General features: G+C 34.2%; 1 protein-coding gene across 8 annotated transcripts in view; it reads left to right on the top strand.

Annotated features, from left to right (window-relative positions):
* nrxn2b (neurexin 2b) overlaps positions 1–20,693 on the top strand; it is a 736,064-nt gene that overhangs the window by 390,072 nt on the left and 325,299 nt on the right. For all 8 annotated transcript variants that reach the window (XM_087788643.1, XM_087788642.1, XM_087788639.1 and 5 more), the window contains one exon: positions 18,279–18,452. In XM_087788643.1, coding sequence (XP_087644769.1) covers positions 18,279–18,452 — 174 coding nt within the window. The remainder of the gene's footprint in view (positions 1–18,278; positions 18,453–20,693) is intronic.

The raw sequence follows: 20,693 nt of genomic DNA, 5'->3' as shown, positions 1-20,693 counted from the left end.
ATGGACATTCGATGGCTTTGATTGTTTGAAAATAATAAATAAAATGGCAGCAGTCATTACCTTCTCTGCAGCTAAATTAACATTGAGATCCTGCGAGATCTCAGCCATTACTGAGGACAAGAGGATACAGTGACTCCAGCAGCTTTTAAAGCTGATGTTTGGACATATTTCGGTTTGAAAAACAAATGAAAGCAGTTATGACTTCGTCAAGAGTCAGGTGGTCTGTAAATTCTGCAACACCAGAGTCACGTACTCGACAACACTACACATATATCCTTGTTACTACAATATCACTATATATCGTCATGTATAGCTGCTCGTGAATCATGATACATGTCGTATCGCCAGATTCTTGCTAACACCAACCTCTAGTTCCAACCACAATATGCTTAAATAAATACATATAATAAAAAGTCACTATGGACCATTTTTGTTTTTTTAATTGAAGAATTGATATATAATACTTATATCTACAACAATACATTATACAAAACCATTGCCTTTTAATCAATAATACGCTGATATGTTTGGAGTTTCAACAGGTTATCAAGGGTAATAATCACTTGTATTTATCCGTTATTTTCCTCAAAAGGCCCCAAACTTTAAAAGTTTGGAAAAGTTGGTCCTAAGTGTCTTAATAATCCATCTTCACTCCAACGATCAGAAGACAAGTTCCCCCCCGAGATTAACCAAAACAAAACGGCATCTCATCCACTGGGACTGTGTTTAGTTATTCTTACTATACTTCAGCTGACAAAGACTGATGTCTCGAGGATTTTGCATCTGTCCAAAAACGGGGAAGACAGCAGGCGTACAAAAATATTTACCCTTTTCAATTATACAGATAACAATTCTCAGGTTGTAGTTTTCTGTCGCAGCAACTGGCAGATGTATTGAGTTTGACATTCTCCAGTCCAACTACTAAAATAATCCGGTTTGTCTTTTTAAAATGATATTTTTAATACATAAAAAAAAAAAAAGTGTCTTATTCATTCATTCATTCATTCATTCGGCTCTGTTTTTATTTGATTTTAACCTATTAATGTCAAAAGTGTAGAACTATGCCAAATGATAAATGTTTAATGTGTGTAAAGTGTCAGTGTACACACTTTTTGCACCATTTTAGCAAGGTCATGACACCATTTATTTGTTGAATACATAATGTATTTGTTGGGCTCATTTTTTTTAATTTGCTGAACTTACTTTGACTTCAATCTTTTCTCTATATACTCTTAATTAAACTGAATTTATTAGTTGATGACTTTAAACTAATGTAAATTTTCTGTGTGTTTCAAATGCCAAATAAGAATTAAAAGAGATTTTTATACAATCGGACAAATTCTAATGAGGTCCAAGACAACTTTAAGACTCACACAATCAACACAATAGTTGCCCTTCAAAGTAACTTGGTAAATAAGTTAGTAATATTTGTAGAGGGCTTTTATAGACCACGGTCGCAAAGCGCTTAAACAACCTTTAAAGTCTTCTCAGTATTGAATTTATTAATGACTGATAGTATGGTTCAAGTTGGATAAATACATTCTTATGGTTTTCTTAGTGACCAATATGATATCAAGATAAATATGTTAAATGTGAATTTGCATTGAATTCGGTGCCATTCTAAAAGACACTAAGTAAGTGGTAATGATGTCAGAACATCGGCTTTAGGAAAACGTTGAACTATAACTTTTTCAACGACATATTTTTGAATTTCTGTTATTCCTATGAATCTGGCACCATCTTTGTGGTAACTTTCTCAAAAATCTCCCCTTGGTGCATAACACGCAATCTAAAATCTCTTTGAACATATTTTTCTATCTCACTAATTCAGACACAATGCACGGTACTGTCTTCTGCATCAATAAATACCTTTATTTTCGTCGCTGACTTGTAGATAAAGGACAACATTTGTGTACGCTTGTGATCTATTTTACCTGTTAATATATTCTCTAATTAGCATAAAGAACATTGTGTTCTCACATGATTATTGTTGCATTAAAAATGGATCATATCAGAAGAACCGATGGCGCCAATGAACTTGATGGACCATTAAAGACCCCAAATTCAAAATGTACTCATGTTCTACTCTCCTCATGTCGAGTTATGGACAAAAATGTATGTTCATTTTAATGTAGCTACTGGTGCTGAACTGTTTATCGCCGTCCAAAAAGACACTTAAAACATCCGAATACCTCCATACTGCTCGTCTGTAAGGTCCCTTTTGGATTGAAGCCTCGACATTAGGAATTCTTCCCAAAAAAACTTTTATAAGTCTATATTTCTAACCTTTTTCTTTTTTTTTAGCAGATCCAAGAACCCGACACTCAGTGTCTCTTCTTTAAAACACTAAAAACAATATAAAATATAGAATTATTCCATTTTTTGGTAACAGTTCCTCATATTGAGGCTTCAATCCAAGAGGGATGTTACAGACGAGCTGGATGTTTTTAAGTGTATTTTTGGACGAACATGAAGACAACTGAGCTCCAGTCACTACATTCAAATTAACATTTTTGTCTATAACTCTAAAAAGAACTGATTACTCTTAACATAATTCCAACTCTTAGTCGACATTAGTGAGTAGGAAATTTCTTGTGTAAATAATTTGATGATGTAAATGTGCAATAGGGCTTCAGGTTCAAACCGCAGGTGGAAATTACACGAAGGAAACACACTTGAATAACGACAGTTTTCAAAATGAGTTGCCTGCCAAAACATCAATTTTCCCTGATTGGAATGATGGTCCTCATTAATGAGAAACTTCTCCGTCAAATATGCTAATCTCTGTGTGAAATACAGTGTGAGAGAAGAAGAAACGACAGAGTGAGATTTCAGCCTGAGTAGATGCAACGCAGAGAAATAATTTTCCATCCCATATCCACGCCCGGGCTGTCCCTTTCTTTTCAAGATGTTTGCTAATGAGGCACACTTGTGTGGAATCGTAAAGAGATGTCACTGAAAAGATGCCATTTTCATTCAAACGTGGAACAAATTGAAACACAATGTGAGAGGGATGGTTCGGTGATGTAAGAACAGGCAAGAAAAGAAAATAGTCTTGAGAAAAATAGGTGTACACATTTTGATTAGCTGCTGTGCTTCCGGCTGTACAAGCAAGATTAGCTGTTTCATCTCCCCTGTGCCTTTCTTTTCTTTTTCTCTGTCGCTATTATCAGTGTTCGCCACTAATCCGGACACAATGCTCGGTGCGAACAAAAAAAAAAAAACCCAGCATGCCAGGCAGGTGCAGTCTGACAAGTGACGTCCTCATCAATACCATACTAAATATTCGATCTTCTTCTCTGTGGAAATAAAAAATGACATGGTGTTAACTTTGAAAAAGACAAGCAAGAACTATGTTCATACTAGTGATGAAGCTTCATGAGACTTCATGAAGCAGTGACACGTTAAAGCCTAGTAGGTGGCGCCCTCAGATTAAAGTTTAACTACAGTTTTAATTTAATTCATAGCAATTCATTATAGAGTAGAGAGAGTGACATCTAGTGGGCTCTGAAAATAAAGCTTCATGAAGCTTCAACACAACTTTTAAAATAGTCATGAAGTTGCCTGTGCGTGGTTTTGAAATGTGAGTTGAACTTATTTTTATCCGCTTTTTTGCCGCGGTAAATATTTTCATAAAGTTTAATACAATTTTAATAAAATATATATATATTTTTTTAATGTAAGTATACAATACAATGTACAATTAACATGCATATGACAACGAGTATATCGGACTGTAAGATGAGTATTTTGTATCGTAAGCTGAGTATATCGTATCGTAAACTGAGTATATTGTATCGTAAAATGAGTACATCATATCGTAAGATGAGTATATCGTATTTTTAGATGAGTATATCGTATCGTGAGAGGAGTTGATCAGATCATAAGAGGATTATACCGTATCGTAAGGGGAGTGTATCGGATCGTAAGAGGATTATATGGGATGGTTAGATAGTATATCGTATCGTTGGATGAGTATATCGGATCGTAAGAGGAGTATATTGTATCGTAAGGGGAGTATATCGTATCGTAAGAGGAGTATATCGGATCGTAAGGGGAGTATATCGGATCGTAAGGGGAGTATATCGTATCGTAAGAGGAGTATATCGTATCGTAAGGGGTGTATATCGTATCGTAAGAGGAGTATATCGGATCGTAAGGGGAGTATATCGGATCGTAAGGGGAGTATATCGGATCGTAAGAGGAGTATATTGTATCGTAAGGGGAGTATATCGTATCGTAAGGGGAGTATATCGTATCGTAAGAGGAGTATATCGTATCGTAAAGGGAGTATATCGGATCGTAAGAGGATTATATGGGATGGTTAGATAGTATATCGTATCGTTGGATGAGTATATCGTATCGTAAGAGGAGTATATCGGATCGTAAGAGGAGTATATCGGATCGTAAGGGGAGTATATCGTATCGTAAGGGGAGTATATCGTATCGTAAGAGGAGTATATCGTATCGTAAGGGGAGTATATCGGATCGTAAGAGGAGTATGTGGGATGGTTAGATAGTATATCGTATCGTTAAATGAGTATATCGTGTCGTTAGAGGAGTATATCGTATAGTAAGATGAGTATATCGTATCGTAAGAGGAGTATATCATATTGTAAGAGGAGTATATCATATCATAAGAGGAGTATATCGTATCCTAAGAGCAGTATATCGTATCCTTAGATGAGTATATCGCATTGTAAAATGCATACATCGCATTGACTCATATAGTGAGAATGTTGTATCGTTACAGCCCTAATGTATATATTTTTGGCTCATTTATCACTTTTAACGGTTGAGATATGATTGCGATTCAGAGCCACCTGTTAAAAAAACATATAAATAAATAAACCTTTTCAAATAATAGCTTCATTAATTAACTCTATGTGGAATTGCATTTTGGATCCCTACCGCTGCCTTAAGCCACATGGGATTGTTTAAATGGCCCGACAGTTGGAAAGGAAAACATGTTGTTGTTGTTTTTTTTATTCAGAGCTTCCAGACACAATAAATTAGTGGTGGGTGAAGTTAAAAAGTTGTTGTTCAACTTTTGTTCATCCAACGCTAAAATGCTCCTTTATCCAAAATCAACCATTGTACTTTAGTAAATTAAATCTTTCGATGTCTCCGATGCCATCTTGATGATTTCTGGAACGTAGAGTTGGTGGAATAAACACTTCTTTAGCAGCATAAAGAAACCAGGTGGACACGATGACACTTTCTGAATGTTCAAGCCAAGCGACTGCCTCGTGCTCGCCATTGTCCATCCGGTCACGCCTCATCGGTTGACCCTCAGATTCCCACCCACGCTCTTCTCCTGGAACGGCCTCGTTTCCGTTCTCTTTCCTCTTCGGTGACACATTTTTTTCCATTAAATTGGTTTCAAATGAGCAGTTTGGTTGAAGTGGCAACAATTAGAAGCGAGCTCAGTGATCAGCGTTGGACGTACCTACCTCGTGTCTCGTACAAGTCGAACGACAGCTTCTGTACTTGTTCAATTTCCTCCTGAACACTGCGTGGGTTCAGCCCTGGTGCGCTTTAATGATCTTAGTAGATATGTCAGGCGTTTTTCTTTTTCCTTGTACCGATAAAAGAAAAATACATTTTCAAACTTGGAAAAAAAAAAAGAGAAAACCGAACTATTATATTTATCTTTCTAAATGTCACATTAACCAATATAAAAAAGATAATGAAAAAGATAAAGAAGAAATCAATATGTCACGGTCATGTGTGAAAACTGTTAAAGGAAGTTGTTACAGTCATTATTGTACCGCTGTCTTCTATTTGAGCCACGCAGTAATACTTTTCATTCATTTGTATGAAGACGAAAAGATCGACGGATGTCTCAAGTACTTTGTCCTTGTACATCTTTGTCCATGAATTAATGCAAATCTGGTAAAATACATTTTATTCATGCACAATTCATACAGACGAAGTCAAGGATTTGAAACAGTGATTTTGTAAAACTCTGAACAAAGTGAAGGTTCTTTAATTCATAAAAAATAAAAAGTCACACATTTTCATTGCCGACATTAACTTATGAATAAACATATATTTTGTGCACTTGCTTACGTCAGGGATCGGCCTGATGGCTAATAAAGCAGTATCGAGGTCCCATAGATTTCACCTAATTTTGAATTGAAGGCGCCACCTACAGACCTTTAGAGATATGACAGTTTCATGAAGTTTCTTTGGCCAATCTCTAGCTCTCTTGTTCGTACAGATGATTGTTTTTTTTCAAACCTCGGTACTGATTTTTATCAGCCCACACAATCGAAGCGTCTGCTTTTTACTCTATATTTGGGAAATTGATCTCAGGCTTGCTCTGATTGGATGAAATTGGTCCTACTTTTTGACAAAAACTAATTTTCTACTCACCCTCATATCGACTTATGGTTATGACGTATGGTTATGGTTTTTTTTTGGAGTTGTAAGCAGAAGTGCGAAAGGTTAATTTTCTCTCCTCCAAAAAGACAATAGTTATGCAAAGATTTACACCGAGACACTGGGAAATTTATCTAGGCTTCAGTACAAGATGGACGTTACAGACGAGCAGTATGGAGGTATTTTGATGTTTTCAAGTGTCTTTTTGGACAAAGATGAAGACGAAGACAATTTACCTCCAGTCGCTACATTAAAATGAACAAACATTTTTCTCTAAAACTCTACAAAGAACAGATTACTCCGAAAATAATCCCAACACTTAGTCGAAATGAGAGTGAGTAGAACATTTTTGAACGATCTGTTCACGTTTAATTTTTTTGCGGATGGAATTATAGAATTGAAAACAACATCTATTTTAAATTAGTTTAATGAGTAGATTTATTATTAAAGATTAAAATGGTACGTAAACTCTTACGAGATAAAAGTCTTATATTACTGATGTATCACTACATATATTAAAGTCATAAATAACATGTACTACAAGATTTAATTTGTATACAATTCATTTCAAGGTCAAAATGGATTATATATATAAATATTTTTTTAGTATTTATTGAATTTATTTTGAGATTCAAATTCTATACATTGCAATTATTACCATAGTAAAATCGTATCATATTGCGTTACAAATATAAAGTAGTATACAGTATATTAACATTTATATGAGATTATTGTTGTATAATTACATTATTACGAGATTAAAGTTACGTTGTTGCATTTATTATGAGATGAAAGTCTTAAATAACATTTAATACAAGATGTTCGTTGTATATGTTACATTTTAAGCATAATTTCGTATCTTAAATATATTTAAAAAAAGTAGTTTCAAACTTCCCTTGGACGTTACAGACGAGCAGTATGGAGGTATTTTGATGTTTTTAAGTGTCTTTTTGGACAAAGATGAAGACGAAGACAATTGACCTCCAGTCGCTACATTAAAATGACACATATTAAAGTGAACATTTTTCTCTAAAACTCTACAAAGAACAGATTACTCTGAAAATAATCCCAACACTTAGTCGATATGAGAGTGAGAAGAACATTTTTGAACGATCTGTTCACGTTTAATTTTTTTGCGGATGGAATTATAGAATTGAAAACAACATCTATTTTAGATGGAGTGCGTTCGACGGTTGTTTTCAAGAATACCTTGCCAGCAAGGACGTCAAGAATGCGTGTCTGATGAAAACAACATTGTCTGGAGAAGCCTGTGTACTTGTAATAATACATTGAATATAACAGTTTTGGCTCGAGTGTTGTGAGAGTAGCCTCAATATTTTGAGGTGTAGAACCGTGTCGGCTCCACTCATTATTTGCTACAACGCACAGCGGGATTCAGATGTCGGACCGTCTGCTGCTTAATCAGACCGTTCACTTCTCCGTTCACTTCATGCCTTTTTAACATTGTCGGCTAGTTTCGACTTCCGTGCGTTGAGCGACTTGACAAGGCTGCGCCGAGGCTGGAGAGTACACAGCGTAATTGGAAGCCGGGCCGCAGACAAAGACACACAGAACACACATCGCGGGACGAGCCGTCACTGGCTCAGTCCTGCTGATGAAAGGCAGGGAGGCCAAAAAGAAAAGGGCGGGCAGCGCCGTGGACCAAACTTCTGAGTAATGCTGCTGTAAATTGTGATGTAAGACGGGTTGCCGGGAAAGGAGTAAAGGTAAATCGAACGGCTCTATTGCGGCACTCAAGACGGCAAGCCCATCCTTTTTTCTGTTTTTTTTTTTTTTGAGAGCTCTGCCGCTGCGCCTGGATTTTAGAGGACGTTTAAAAAATAATGAGGACTTTTCATTCTATTCAAGCATTATTCTTGAGAAAGATTTTTTGATGCTTTGATGGATGACATCAGAAGAATAAGTGCTAACACCCACACCGGCAGAACCAGATGCTCCCACGATGCAGGTGCGACCAGCAACGACGTATATATTCCTGCTAATTCTCTCCTAATCAATCAAAATATGTAAAACTCCTGATTCTCAACACTTTTCAGCTGCTGAATAATTCATGTTCTCACTGAAGATGAATAATGCGATATTAACATCTACCACTAGAAACTACCCAGATGGTTTTTTTTTAGGTGATAATTAAAGTAAAAAATAGATTTAAGAAAAATTTAGAAATGCCAAACAATGATACAGAGATCAAACAAACCCAACATTTACAAATACACATTTAAACAAAATATTGTACAAAGCTTGACATAATAAATGACTAGTTAACATACTGGGAATGTTTTTGGAAAGTGTGTCAAAAGACATTTTTATTTGTTCAGGCTTTTCCTTGATTGTCTGGAACTCCTGTGTTGTTCTCTATGTTATCTTTTTAGTATATCTTTTATTGAGTATCGTTTAGTAAGTAAGTTATTATATTTGTAAAGCAACTACACAATAAAAGTAATATATTTTTCTTTAATTAATAAAGTTAATATTACATTTATTACAATATTGAAGTTATAGATATTCACATTTATGAAACAATATTAAGGTAAGGTAAGGTAAAACTTTATTGATTAAAACTGAAATTGTTTAATATTGCAATATTAATATAATTTAATTTCCAGATTAAAGTCGTTTAGATTAACATGTATGATATTGCTGTTTAATGAGTAGATTTATTACAAGATTAAAGATTAAAATGGTACATAAACTCTTACGAGATAAAAGTCTTATATTACTGATGTATCACTACATATATTAAAGTCATAAATAACATGTACTACAAGATTTAATTCGTATACAATACATTTCGAGGTCAAAATGGATTATATTATTGTTTGTTTTTTTAGTATTTATTGAATTTGTTTTGAGATTTAAGTCATATACATTGCAATTATTACCATAGTAAAGTCGTATCATATTGCGTTACAAATATAAAGTAGTATATTAACATTTATATGAGAATATTGTTGTATAATTACATTATTACGAGATTAAAGTTACGTTATTGCATTTATTATGAGATGAAAGTCTTGAATAACATTTAATACAAGATGTTTGTTGTATATGTTACATTTTAAGCATCATATCGTATCTTAAATATATTAAAAAAAAAATAATTTCAAACTTCCTTTGACAAAGAATTGAATGAGTCAGCAAAAATGGTGAAGCCATAATCAGTTGGACCGTCCATGAAACCAAACCGATAACGGCTGACTCCGGGTGCCCTTTTCTGCGAGATATCATGAGTGTAGGAAGGGGCAGATAAAGAAGGACGGGCCGTGGAGAACAGGCTGAGCGAGAGGGGAAATGAAAAGGGCAGAGGGATGAAGACAAATACGGACAAATGGAGGGTAAAAGACGGCGACTGAGCGAAGCAGGAAATGGAGCCAGAGCCGCCAAAGCGACGTGAAAAGGACACTAAACATGGAGTGACATTTGGTGGAGGAGGCATGAAAGTGTGTAATGACGCCTGTCTTTGTTGCTAAAGAAGTTGTGAGTGAACAGATCCTGACACGACCCCGGGCCCTCAACTGTTTTTAGTTCCATCTGACCATGTTGGCACGCCTGTTGTCACTTCCATGTATTTCCTGGTACAGATTTACAAACTGGGGGGAAAAAAACTATACAAACTCTGGAACAAAATTATAAGACGTTTAAAAACTCTGAGAGAAAAACTATTTCCAGAAACAAATGTAAAAAAAAAACTCTCATTACATTTTCTCGTTACGTTAATTTAATCTCTGGAAAATAAATAAATACAAATCATGAAACAAATCAATTAATCTTTGATAAATTAAATACATTTCATTACCTTAACACATTTACAAAAAACAACAACTTTTTCCTGAAACACATTTACAATTAGCTAAAATTCCTAAACTTTGTTTCAGGATATTGTAAATGTGTTTTAGGAAATATAAAATTGGTTCCACAAATTCGTTTTTTTTTTTCCATTCTGTGTTTTTTTTAACTTTTCAAACGAAATTTCCATTTCCTGATACAGATCTACCAACTATGGAGAAAAAAATAAAAAATACATATATAACAAAGAAGTGTCAACAAATTTATAAACTCAGACAAATATATGATTACCTGAAACAAATGTAGAAACTCTGAAACAAATTTACAATTTCCCTGAAACGAGTGTTCTCGGAAAATTATAAAAAAAATACGGGAATTCATTTGTTTCAAAGTTAGTGTAGTTTGTTTTGCAAGAAGTTTAAATTTCGTTGGAGAGTTTCTTCATTTGATTCAGGGAAAAGTCTATTTTTAATTTTCTAAAACAAATGTATAATTTCCGGAAAAAAATGTACTATTTCCTGAAAAGAAGTTTAGGTATTTTAGGAAATTGTAAATTTGTTTCAGGACATGATTAATTTGTTTCAAAGATTGTATATTTGTTTTGCACTTCTGGGCCACCGTACCTCCACCAGTGCTGTGTCTCAAATCACATACTAATCTTAGTATGCTAGAAGTTAGTATGCATCAGTTTAGTGTACGTACTAACTAGTACGCAAATTCTCCACAGATAGTATGTCTCAAATCAAACCCTGAAGCTACACACTAACCAGAGATCACATGACAGCTTCTTCTTCTACTACTATTTAACGATGTTTCAACCAGCTGTTTGAACGCTAGCGACACCTGCTGGCAGCACGTATTGCAACTTTAGAAAAAGAAATAAAGAAAAAATATGAGAATCTAAATATTCGCGAGATATTTAAGCTGGTATCAGCAGCGAAGACGTGTTTATCCTCCTACTGCTGCTGAAAATACACATTTAAGTATATGAATATATATGCATTTATATATGACGTAACTTCCGTTTAAAACGTCACTAAAATGGCGGCTTTTTAGTGTGGTTAGTGTCCATCGAACCATACTCAGTTTTGTGGGCGTGTTAGTACGCCAATTTAGTGTGCATGGCGCACTAAATTTCGCATACTAAGAATTGAGACGCACTAACGCACTAAAAATACTAACTTTTAGTACGCTAGTATGCGATTTGAGACACAGCTCTGTACTGAATGTTTAAGATACATATTTAAATGTCGCACCAGCATTTATACACGTCCTGAATTTATGCCATCGGCACAAAATAAAATAAAAATGTGTCGTTCTTGTCAAAACAGCCTTGCTTTACAATAGATTTTTACATAATTGAATTACAGCTGGAATTAATAAACGACCATTGATCTATCATGAACCAACAACCGTTACTCGCTGCAGCGTCAAAGTCTGTAATCTTAGGTACAGATAACAACCTTTGTTTTCTAGTAACCATGGAGTTGTTGCTTCAAACGTTGTGTTGCTAAAGCAGTGACGCTAAGCTAACAGTTGAGTGTTTGTTTTATCAGCAATAATTCAGCCTTTGACAATTAACCGCGGCGAGAGATTTGTTCCGGCTTCTGGGAAAACGACTTCCGAGACAAAATATTTTTGTTGATGTGTAACGTGGCTGTGGATGTATTTGGTTTGATGTCTGATATTATGTTATCAACATGTCAAGAAACTCAATTAACTCAATTATTGAAGTAGCGATTATGGCTTTATATGTATTGTAAAATCACTTAAAAACTATAGTCAATGTAAAACGAAATTATTTTTTATTGTGATTTCAATTCTAAATTTAAGCCAAATATGTTTATTCAATGGGGACAATTCTATATGGAGTTTGTTGTCTTTTACAGTTAAACATTAATGCAAAACAAAACGAAAAAATGAATAAAATGACAGTGTCACACATTCATTCACACTAACTCTCAAAAGCATATTTAGTTGGGAATGAATAGCAAATGGTTGAGGAATTTACTAAAAATTCCAAGTAAATAAAGAAACAAAAGTTAACAATATATTGTTTTAAATATGAGATATAACATTTTTGGTGTTTTTTTTGTCCGTTGTTTAATGGATTAGATAAAAAAAAAGATATACTAAATATAAATGTTGCAACACATTCTTCTAAATATTTGAATTAATTTGAAAGTCCAGGATTGAAAGCCCAAATGTAAACTTCATAATTAGGAATGAGGTTTTTACACAAATACACATTTTAAGAGTGAAAAGAAAACCTCAATTTGTATTATAGGTTCAATCGTGGTGGTTCAGAGACATTTTGTCTTGAGGAACAATCTTGTTCAAACTCTACATTAACAGCTTTTTTTTGTTCGTTTTGTATTCATTTAGATATTTTAAATAATATGTACCATTAAAACAAAAAGTATTTCAGAAAAAAACAGTTACCTAAATTTTGCCAGATGAATCAAATACAGAGAATCTAAGGACATTATTAATGTGTGGCCCTTGAACCCCGGATTTCAGAGCATTCTTCCAAATGTTTTGGTCGACCTGGCTCTGCAGGGACCTCTGAGCTCCTCCCAGAGGCCCCTGAGAAGTCATGATGGCGACTGTAGCCGGCGTTTCTCTCCTGTGACGCCTGGAAAAGTATAATTGGCCGCTTGTTTTGACCTGCGTCGAGGTTCTGGGATGAACCAGCATTCATCACTGCCGGAGCAGCCACGCAAACCAGGACATGGTTTCTGGCTGCGAGCAAAATAGTGGCTCATCGTTCTACGACAAGATCACTAGAAGGTAAAGCTTGGAAGGTCGCTTAAAAAAAAGCCCTTTAGCAAGGCACCGCTGTCCCGTAGTAGTCTACAACCCACCTGGCAGAGACGTAAACTCTAAAACACATATACAAACTCTGCAACAAATGTAGACGCTCAGAAACAAAAGAAAATACTCTGATACAAATGTAGACGCTCAGAAACAACATTAAAAACTCTGAAACACACTTATGCACTCAGAACTGAAATGACAAACTTAGGAACACATTGTCAAACTCTAAAATTAAATTGCAATGTCCTGAAACAAATTTACAATCTCCAAAGCAAAATTACAAACTCAACACACTGAAAAACTCTGAAAACACTTATACAAACTCTGAAAACACATTTAAAAACTCTGAAAACATATTTAAAAACTCTGAAAACACATTTACAAACTCGGAAAACACATTTACAAACTCGGAAAACACTTATACAAACTCTGAAAACACATTTAAAAACTCTGAAAACATATTTAAAAACTCTGAAAACATATTTAAAAACTCTGAAAACACATTTAAAAACTCTGAAAACACATTTAAAAACTCTGAAAACATATTTAAAAACTCTGAAAACATATTTAAAAACTCTGAAAACGTATTTAAAAACTCTGAAAACATATTTAAAAACTCTGAAAACACATTTACAAACTCGGAAAACACTTATACAAACTCTGAAAACACATTTAAAAACTCTGAAAACATATTTAAAAACTCTGAAAACACATTTACAAACTCGGAAAACACATTTACAAACTCGGAAAACACTTATACAAACTCTGAAAACACATTTAAAAACTCTGAAAACATATTTAAAAACTCTGAAAACATATTTAAAAACTCTGAAAACACATTTAAAAACTCTTAAAACACATTTAAAAACTCTGAAAACATATTTAAAAACTCTGAAAACATATTTAAAAACTCTGAAAACGTATTTAAAAACTCTGAAAACATATTTAAAAACTCTGAAAACATATTTAAAAACTCTGAAAACACATTTAAAAACTCTTAAAACACATTTAAAAACTCTGAAAACATATTTAAAAACTCTGAAAACATATTTAAAAACTCTGAAAACGTATTTAAAAACTCTGAAAACATATTTAAAAACTCTGAAAACACATTTACAAACTCGGAAAACACTTATACAAACTCTGAAAACACATTTAAAAACTTTTTACACATTTACAAAATTTCCTGTACATTTGTTTCGGGACAATGTTATTTAGTTTCAGTTTGTAAATGTGTCAAAAATTTGAGAAATACAAATAATTGGTAAAAGATATTTTCTCGATTTTCTCAATACCCATCTTTTATTCAATAAAATACAAGTTAAAGGGATTCAAAAAGCTTTCTTGATATAAAATTCAGGAAAAAAAACTACATTGGAATTAAAATAAAAACACACGGCATAGTTGATAATAACAATGAGATCATCGAGTTATTCTCTGTTCAGGATCATGCTATTTGACTTATGATGCTTTCGATAACAAAGCTCCCTTCGACTTTAAAATAATGATTATGAACGATAAAACACAACATGAAAGAAATATCTTCCCTAATTCAAGCCCAATTACTTCCAACTTTCTCTGCTTTCGTCGGCCTGTTCTGGTGCGTCGTTCAGCAAGTACAAAAATTATGAGGGAGAATAAAAAGCAGCGCCTTTGATGTAAGTGTGAAAGAATAAACACGTCTGAAACGCTTCAGGCACTTTTCATGCATTATCTTCAACTAGGCATAAAGTGAACACCAGCACAAAAAACAGGGCTTTAAAAAAGAATCTCACAGAGGGATTCAGAAGTGCAGAGCTGACGTTCAGTACTTGTTTAGGAAAGAAGATTCTGACAGTTCATCACAACCTCACTAAGATGAGGGAGCGAATAAAAAAAGGTAGAATGTTTAGCGAATATACATCATTTTACATTTGTTTTTATCATCAAAAACTATATATATATATACATAAATATATTTATATCTATGTTTATTTTATTTTTATTTTACAATGATTTGTGTTAAAGATTAAACAGTCAGATCAGTTTTCTTCTATAATTTAAAATATACAAGCACAACTTTTTATCCTTTCAAGCTTTGTTATGTTATTGAATTTGCTTTTGATGGGTTGACGAGTCGTGACAACGTTTGTGTCACGAATTTCATAAAAGAAGTTGAACAAAAAAAAATCTGTTAAGCTTCTCGATCACTTTAGAGGAAACCTTAAATTGGTATGGAAAAATAATTGGTGAGTAAAAAAAAAGAGGTAATATTGTGTTTGAAAGATAATATATTAGATTAAACAAAAATCAATATCGGAATAGAATATAAAAGTGTTTAATGGAAGATTGTTTACTCAAAACACATCAAAAAAATATACTGCTAACGTTTATAATTTTTCGTAATATATTTAATATATTATTCGTTAATATATTTATATATATATATACATATATATATATATGTATATATATATATAAATATATTAATTTGCTTCCATGTGATTGGTTGATTAGAAATTTGCATTAATGCACAGCTGTGCCCAATAGAGCTGCCGGAGAGTATATATATAGTGTCTCCATCTATCAATTTATATATATATATACTGTATATATATATATATATATAAATGGAAACGATAGATACGATCCATAGATAGATACGATACGATAGATACGATAAGATATGATTGATACGATATATACGATAAGATAGATATGATAAGATAAGATTGATACGATAAGATAAGATACGAGAGATACGATAAGATAAGATATGATTGATACGATATATACAGTACGATAAGATAAATACGATAAGATAGAAACAATAAGATACGATAAGATAGATACAGTAAGATAGATACGGTAGATACGATCGATGGAAACTATGGATAGATGGAAAACGAGAAGATGGAGAGAACCCTGAAACTAAGACAAGACCAAACCATAGATCATTGAGTCCAAGACAAAGAAGTGGCCTTGACACTGAGAAGGCTAGACTTTAAAATGTATCAAAAGAATATGTCTGTGTGTCATTAGGACGGTTGAGTTAAAAGCCTTCAACTAAAGACAAAGTCTCAGCGGAGGTCCAACTTAGCCGCGATTCAACTCATAGAAACACGGGACCAAAAGGTCAATGGAATGTGGACTTTGTAGAATAGAATGAGTCATTGTTGTTTGCCGACTGCTCTCTTGAATAAATGAGCACTTGACACTTCATATTTCCCAGCCGCTGCTCCGGGGCTTCATAATCAATACGATGAATTCATTAGCTGTCTGACTGAGTGATGTGCTGTAAGAACCATTTAGCAAATATGAAATTATCGGAGGAGAGTTAATCTTTGAAAGAGCAAACTCTGCGTTCCTCACAAAGTCTAACGAAAGGCGTTTTGGGAATAGAGGACAGAGAACTCCGCCGGAAGTAACAATGAGTCAGAATGCATTTTCAGATTTCTCTTCAGCACTGTAAAGAGACAATGGATGAATATGTATCGCGCGTTCACACACCCACGAAGGGAACTGTTCTCTTCCAGTTTTGAGTTCAAAGGCTTGAATATGAAAATTGTTCATTTTTTTTGTTGTTTTTGTTTAAAGTTTATTCCACTGTACGCCTGGGAGCTTAGCAACTTTGTCAGTGTTTACAAAATATACCTGTTATCCCACTTCAATCTCAATATCACTACTAACACTGAACAAAGTTGCCGCTTCAATGCAAACAAAGCTTTTTATACGACGGTTAGAGTCGAAAATTTAACTGTATTTCACAGGGTTAAAGATTTACAGAACGGTTACGTTGAGTTTTCTTTTCTTAATTGTATTGTAAGGTTTGTCTTCCACCTCGATCTTATTTGCCACATCGTACAACCATGGTTATTGAAACACAATTGCCTGAATCTATGGGCTTTAAATTTGCCTCACTTTGACCTCTTTGTAGCATCTGAGCTCATTATCATTCTGTTTAGTTTGTTTTTCAAGGATAATACATCAGATGAGCTCTTGTTTCAAACATGTTCTATAAGAGATTTGAACTTAACAATTGATATTGAGTGCATCTTTACCATTTAGCCAAAGTGATATTTAGCGATGAAGCTTCATGAAACTGTGTCTCAGAGCTCAGTAGGTGCTGCTCTCTGTTTAGAACTGATATAAGTTATCAATAAAACAGTTCAAAGCTTTTTACTATAGAGCAGAGAGTGCCTCCTTGTGTAGGAAAACATCTGTACATGGGTTATTTAAGCATCTCGGAATCAGAAAAAAATCATTGCTGGTTGCTGGATATTTTTTGGTGGCAACATAAAATAAACTATAAATAATGAAGAAAATGAATTAAAAATGAATATAAATAAAATACAAACAATATTCTTGAACCCATCTTATTTTAAGGCAGAAACTGAAGTACTTTTCTAACCCGTGATACTGACAGAAGAGAGGGATATTTTTTCTTTGCCTCATGTGACACAAAGGGACATGTGTTCAAAATCAAAAATGGATACTTTGTTACTCTACTAACCAAGAAGATTAAACATGATATTTGCTCCACTGATACATCTGCGTGATACTCTCTATGATCCGAATTATACTGTGTAAGGATGGTTTTAGCTCTGAAGCAGGAGGGCCTCTGGCAAGTTTTAGTAGCCAGTATGTTTTCCTAAACTCTTTCAAAAAGTCGCAAAACAGAAAAATAAATTCAAAGCACTGCTACCAGTAGTTGGTTAACAGTAACCTTGAGGTAATTTCTTAAGTGTAGTTTTCTTAATAGGGTTTTAATCTCGGATGCATTCCCTGTTCGTGAAGTACCCTGCTCAAGACACTTGAAGTATCAAAACAATGTTGCTATGGAGGGAATTTCAAAGGTTGAAACTCATATGGAATCTAAGTATGTGCTGCTGATCCAGGATCTTCACCACGTCATCAGATCCCGAGTTCTCTCCAGCACCTCCATGGACTCTCCTACACTCTCCTCTTTTTTTTTTTCTCACTATAATTTCCCTCACTCCTCTCCTTATCCATCTGTCTACCCCCCCATCCTTCCTCCCAGCCGGTCAAAGCGGCAGGCCGTCAACAATGAGTCTGGTTCCGCTCGAGGTTTCTGCCTTCTAAAAGGAAGTTTTTCCTCGCCATTGCTCACTGTACAGTGTTTTGTTTCTTGCTCTTTGTTGAATTGCTGGGATCTATTTTCCCTTAATCAACTATAGTCTTATTTCAACTGTATAGTGTCTTGAGATAACTTTGTTATGATAAGACACTTTAAATAAAATTGAATTGAATTGAATGTGTCTTCGTTACAGGGGAGCTGTACATCGGTGGCGTGACGAAGAACATGTACAGTAATCTGCCCAAACTGATCGCATCCCGAGACGGGTACCAAGGCTGTCTGGCCTCTGTGGACCTGAATGGGAGACTCCCTGACCTGATAGCAGATGCACTCCACAGGGTGGGACAGGTGGATCGAGGCTGCGACGGTAAGTTCAGAGAACCTTTGGAATTATCAAATTTAAAGTTCAACTTATGTGTTGTTAAGTGTGTATTAAATAGATTTTGGACTCTATTGTATATTCGGTGTGTCTGTGTTTGTATAAAACTGTTTTTATTGAAATATTGACATTAGAAAATGATCGCAAGCCCCGCCCACTGAAAACACTTGTTTACCATAACCACACCCACACTTCTGTAATTGGTCAAACAGCAAGCTTGCACCGCATGTCATCAATCCCATAATTCTCCTCCTTCAAAGTACATGTTGTATAAACAAAGCAATAACAGCTTGCTAAAGGAGGAGTGAAGCCATTATTGCATCATAATGGACTCTCCTCTCATAACCTCTCGTTCGCCCAGATTTCAGAACAACTTTAAAAAGTAATACGTTGAAAACATGGTCATGATGAGGAACTTACTGCATCTTGGAGAGGAAGACTTTTAACATTTGAAACATGCGAGTCAATCAGGAGAGTTGGATTTTCACATGAGTTGCTCTTTAAAAAATATGTTTGCTTTTGTGGTAATGAAGACATTAAGTAGAATTAACAAAAATAGTTGCTAAAATAAAAGGTTATTATTGATCTTTCATAACCCAACACCATAGGAAGCTTCTTTATTGTTGAAGTTTCTCTGTATTAGTTAAGTAAGTAAGTAATAATTGTAGACCAGGGTCACAAAGCGCTTAAACAATCAAAACAATACTCAATAAAATATATGCTAAAAGGGTCAAGATAACACTGAGAACAACACAGGAGTCTCAGAGAATCAAGTCTGGATTAAGTCTGGATCAGATCACTGATGGAAAATCTGACCATGAATAGATCTGAAAGTAAGAAACAGAATTAAAAAATTGATCCTGAAAGTAACTGGCAGCCAGTGAAGATTATTATTATGATTTTATTATAATCAAAAGTACTTCTTTTACCATCTTACTTTGAATTGAAAAGAGATTCATAAATGACTAACAAGCCTCCATCTTAAGTAGCAAACGTCTCAACGATAACATTTTTTTTTCATAGAAAATGATGGGTTTGTTCGTGTTTATTCATGTCTTTGTTTATTCCTGTCTTTTGTGATGTACTGCTACTGTGGATCCTGAGATGTCTATTGGGAATCATTAACCAAGACTTCACAACTTCACAGTCAGTAAACACTGTAGAATAAAGTCAAAGAAATGAATGAAAGTGATGGTGAGTCAAGAGGGAATAAAATGATAACAATAAGTCGGAAGAAAAAGTGAAATATTAACTATTACATCTGGAAAATACACAGATTTTATTGTGCAAAGATTTAGATTTAGTGATGAGGCTTCATGATACAGCATCAGTTGTTTGATGCTGTATCATGATGCACTGGCTCAATTTTGAAAGGCCACTAGATGGCACTCTCAGTATTAGCTGGTCCATTGTGTAAAAAAAATTGGGGACAAATGAATTGATCATCAATTTGAACCTTAAAGTGACTCACTTAAAAACATCCAAATACCTCCACACCGTTCATCTTACCCTCTCTTTTTTTTTTAAGATTGTTTTTAGCTGGAGGTCTCAAGCTATGAATTTTTTTCACTGACACTTGCAATATGATCCAATGAGGGAACAATTATTATGTTAAGGCTTTAGTTCAAAAGGGACGCTACAGACGAGCAGTATGGAGATATTGAGTTTTTTAAGTGTCTTTTTTTATTACAAATGGCCGACAGTTGCTACATGAAAATGAATATACATATATCCTGAACAGATGACTCGGAAAATAATCCCAACTCTTAGTCGACATGAGGGTGAGTAGAACATAAGTGTGTTTTGGGTGAACTAGCTTTAACTTCAAATTGTTCAATTAAGATGATAAAATTGCCGATAAGGATTTGGTTTTCTGTCGAAACATTCTAATTATATTAAATATTCAACATATATAAAATAACTAACAGTATAAATACAATCAATAAACAGAAACAGAAGAAAAAAGAGTTAAGCAATGGAACTAAATTACAATTGTACAAACTATTTACCTTTTTATTAATTATAGACGGACAAACAGACTTTATTAATCCCTCTAGAGATCTCCATTGGGTTTTCAGTTCACAGCAGACAACGTGCAAATAATAAAAAACAAAGTGAAAGGGATGAAAAACTGCAAATATAAAGAAGGGATCAAAGGAATTAACGCAAAGAAAAGGATACAAAGATTAAGATTTCTTCACTCCAATATCATTTTTGGGTTGATTTACG

The sequence above is a fragment of the Callionymus lyra genome, chromosome 4 (assembly GCF_982586985.1).
Source record: "Callionymus lyra chromosome 4, fCalLyr1.hap1.1, whole genome shotgun sequence".
NCBI classification, from domain to species: Eukaryota; Metazoa; Chordata; class Actinopteri; order Syngnathiformes; family Callionymidae; genus Callionymus; species Callionymus lyra.
Note: the sequence above shows the minus strand (reverse complement) of the source record. Positions and strands in the feature narration are given on the sequence as shown.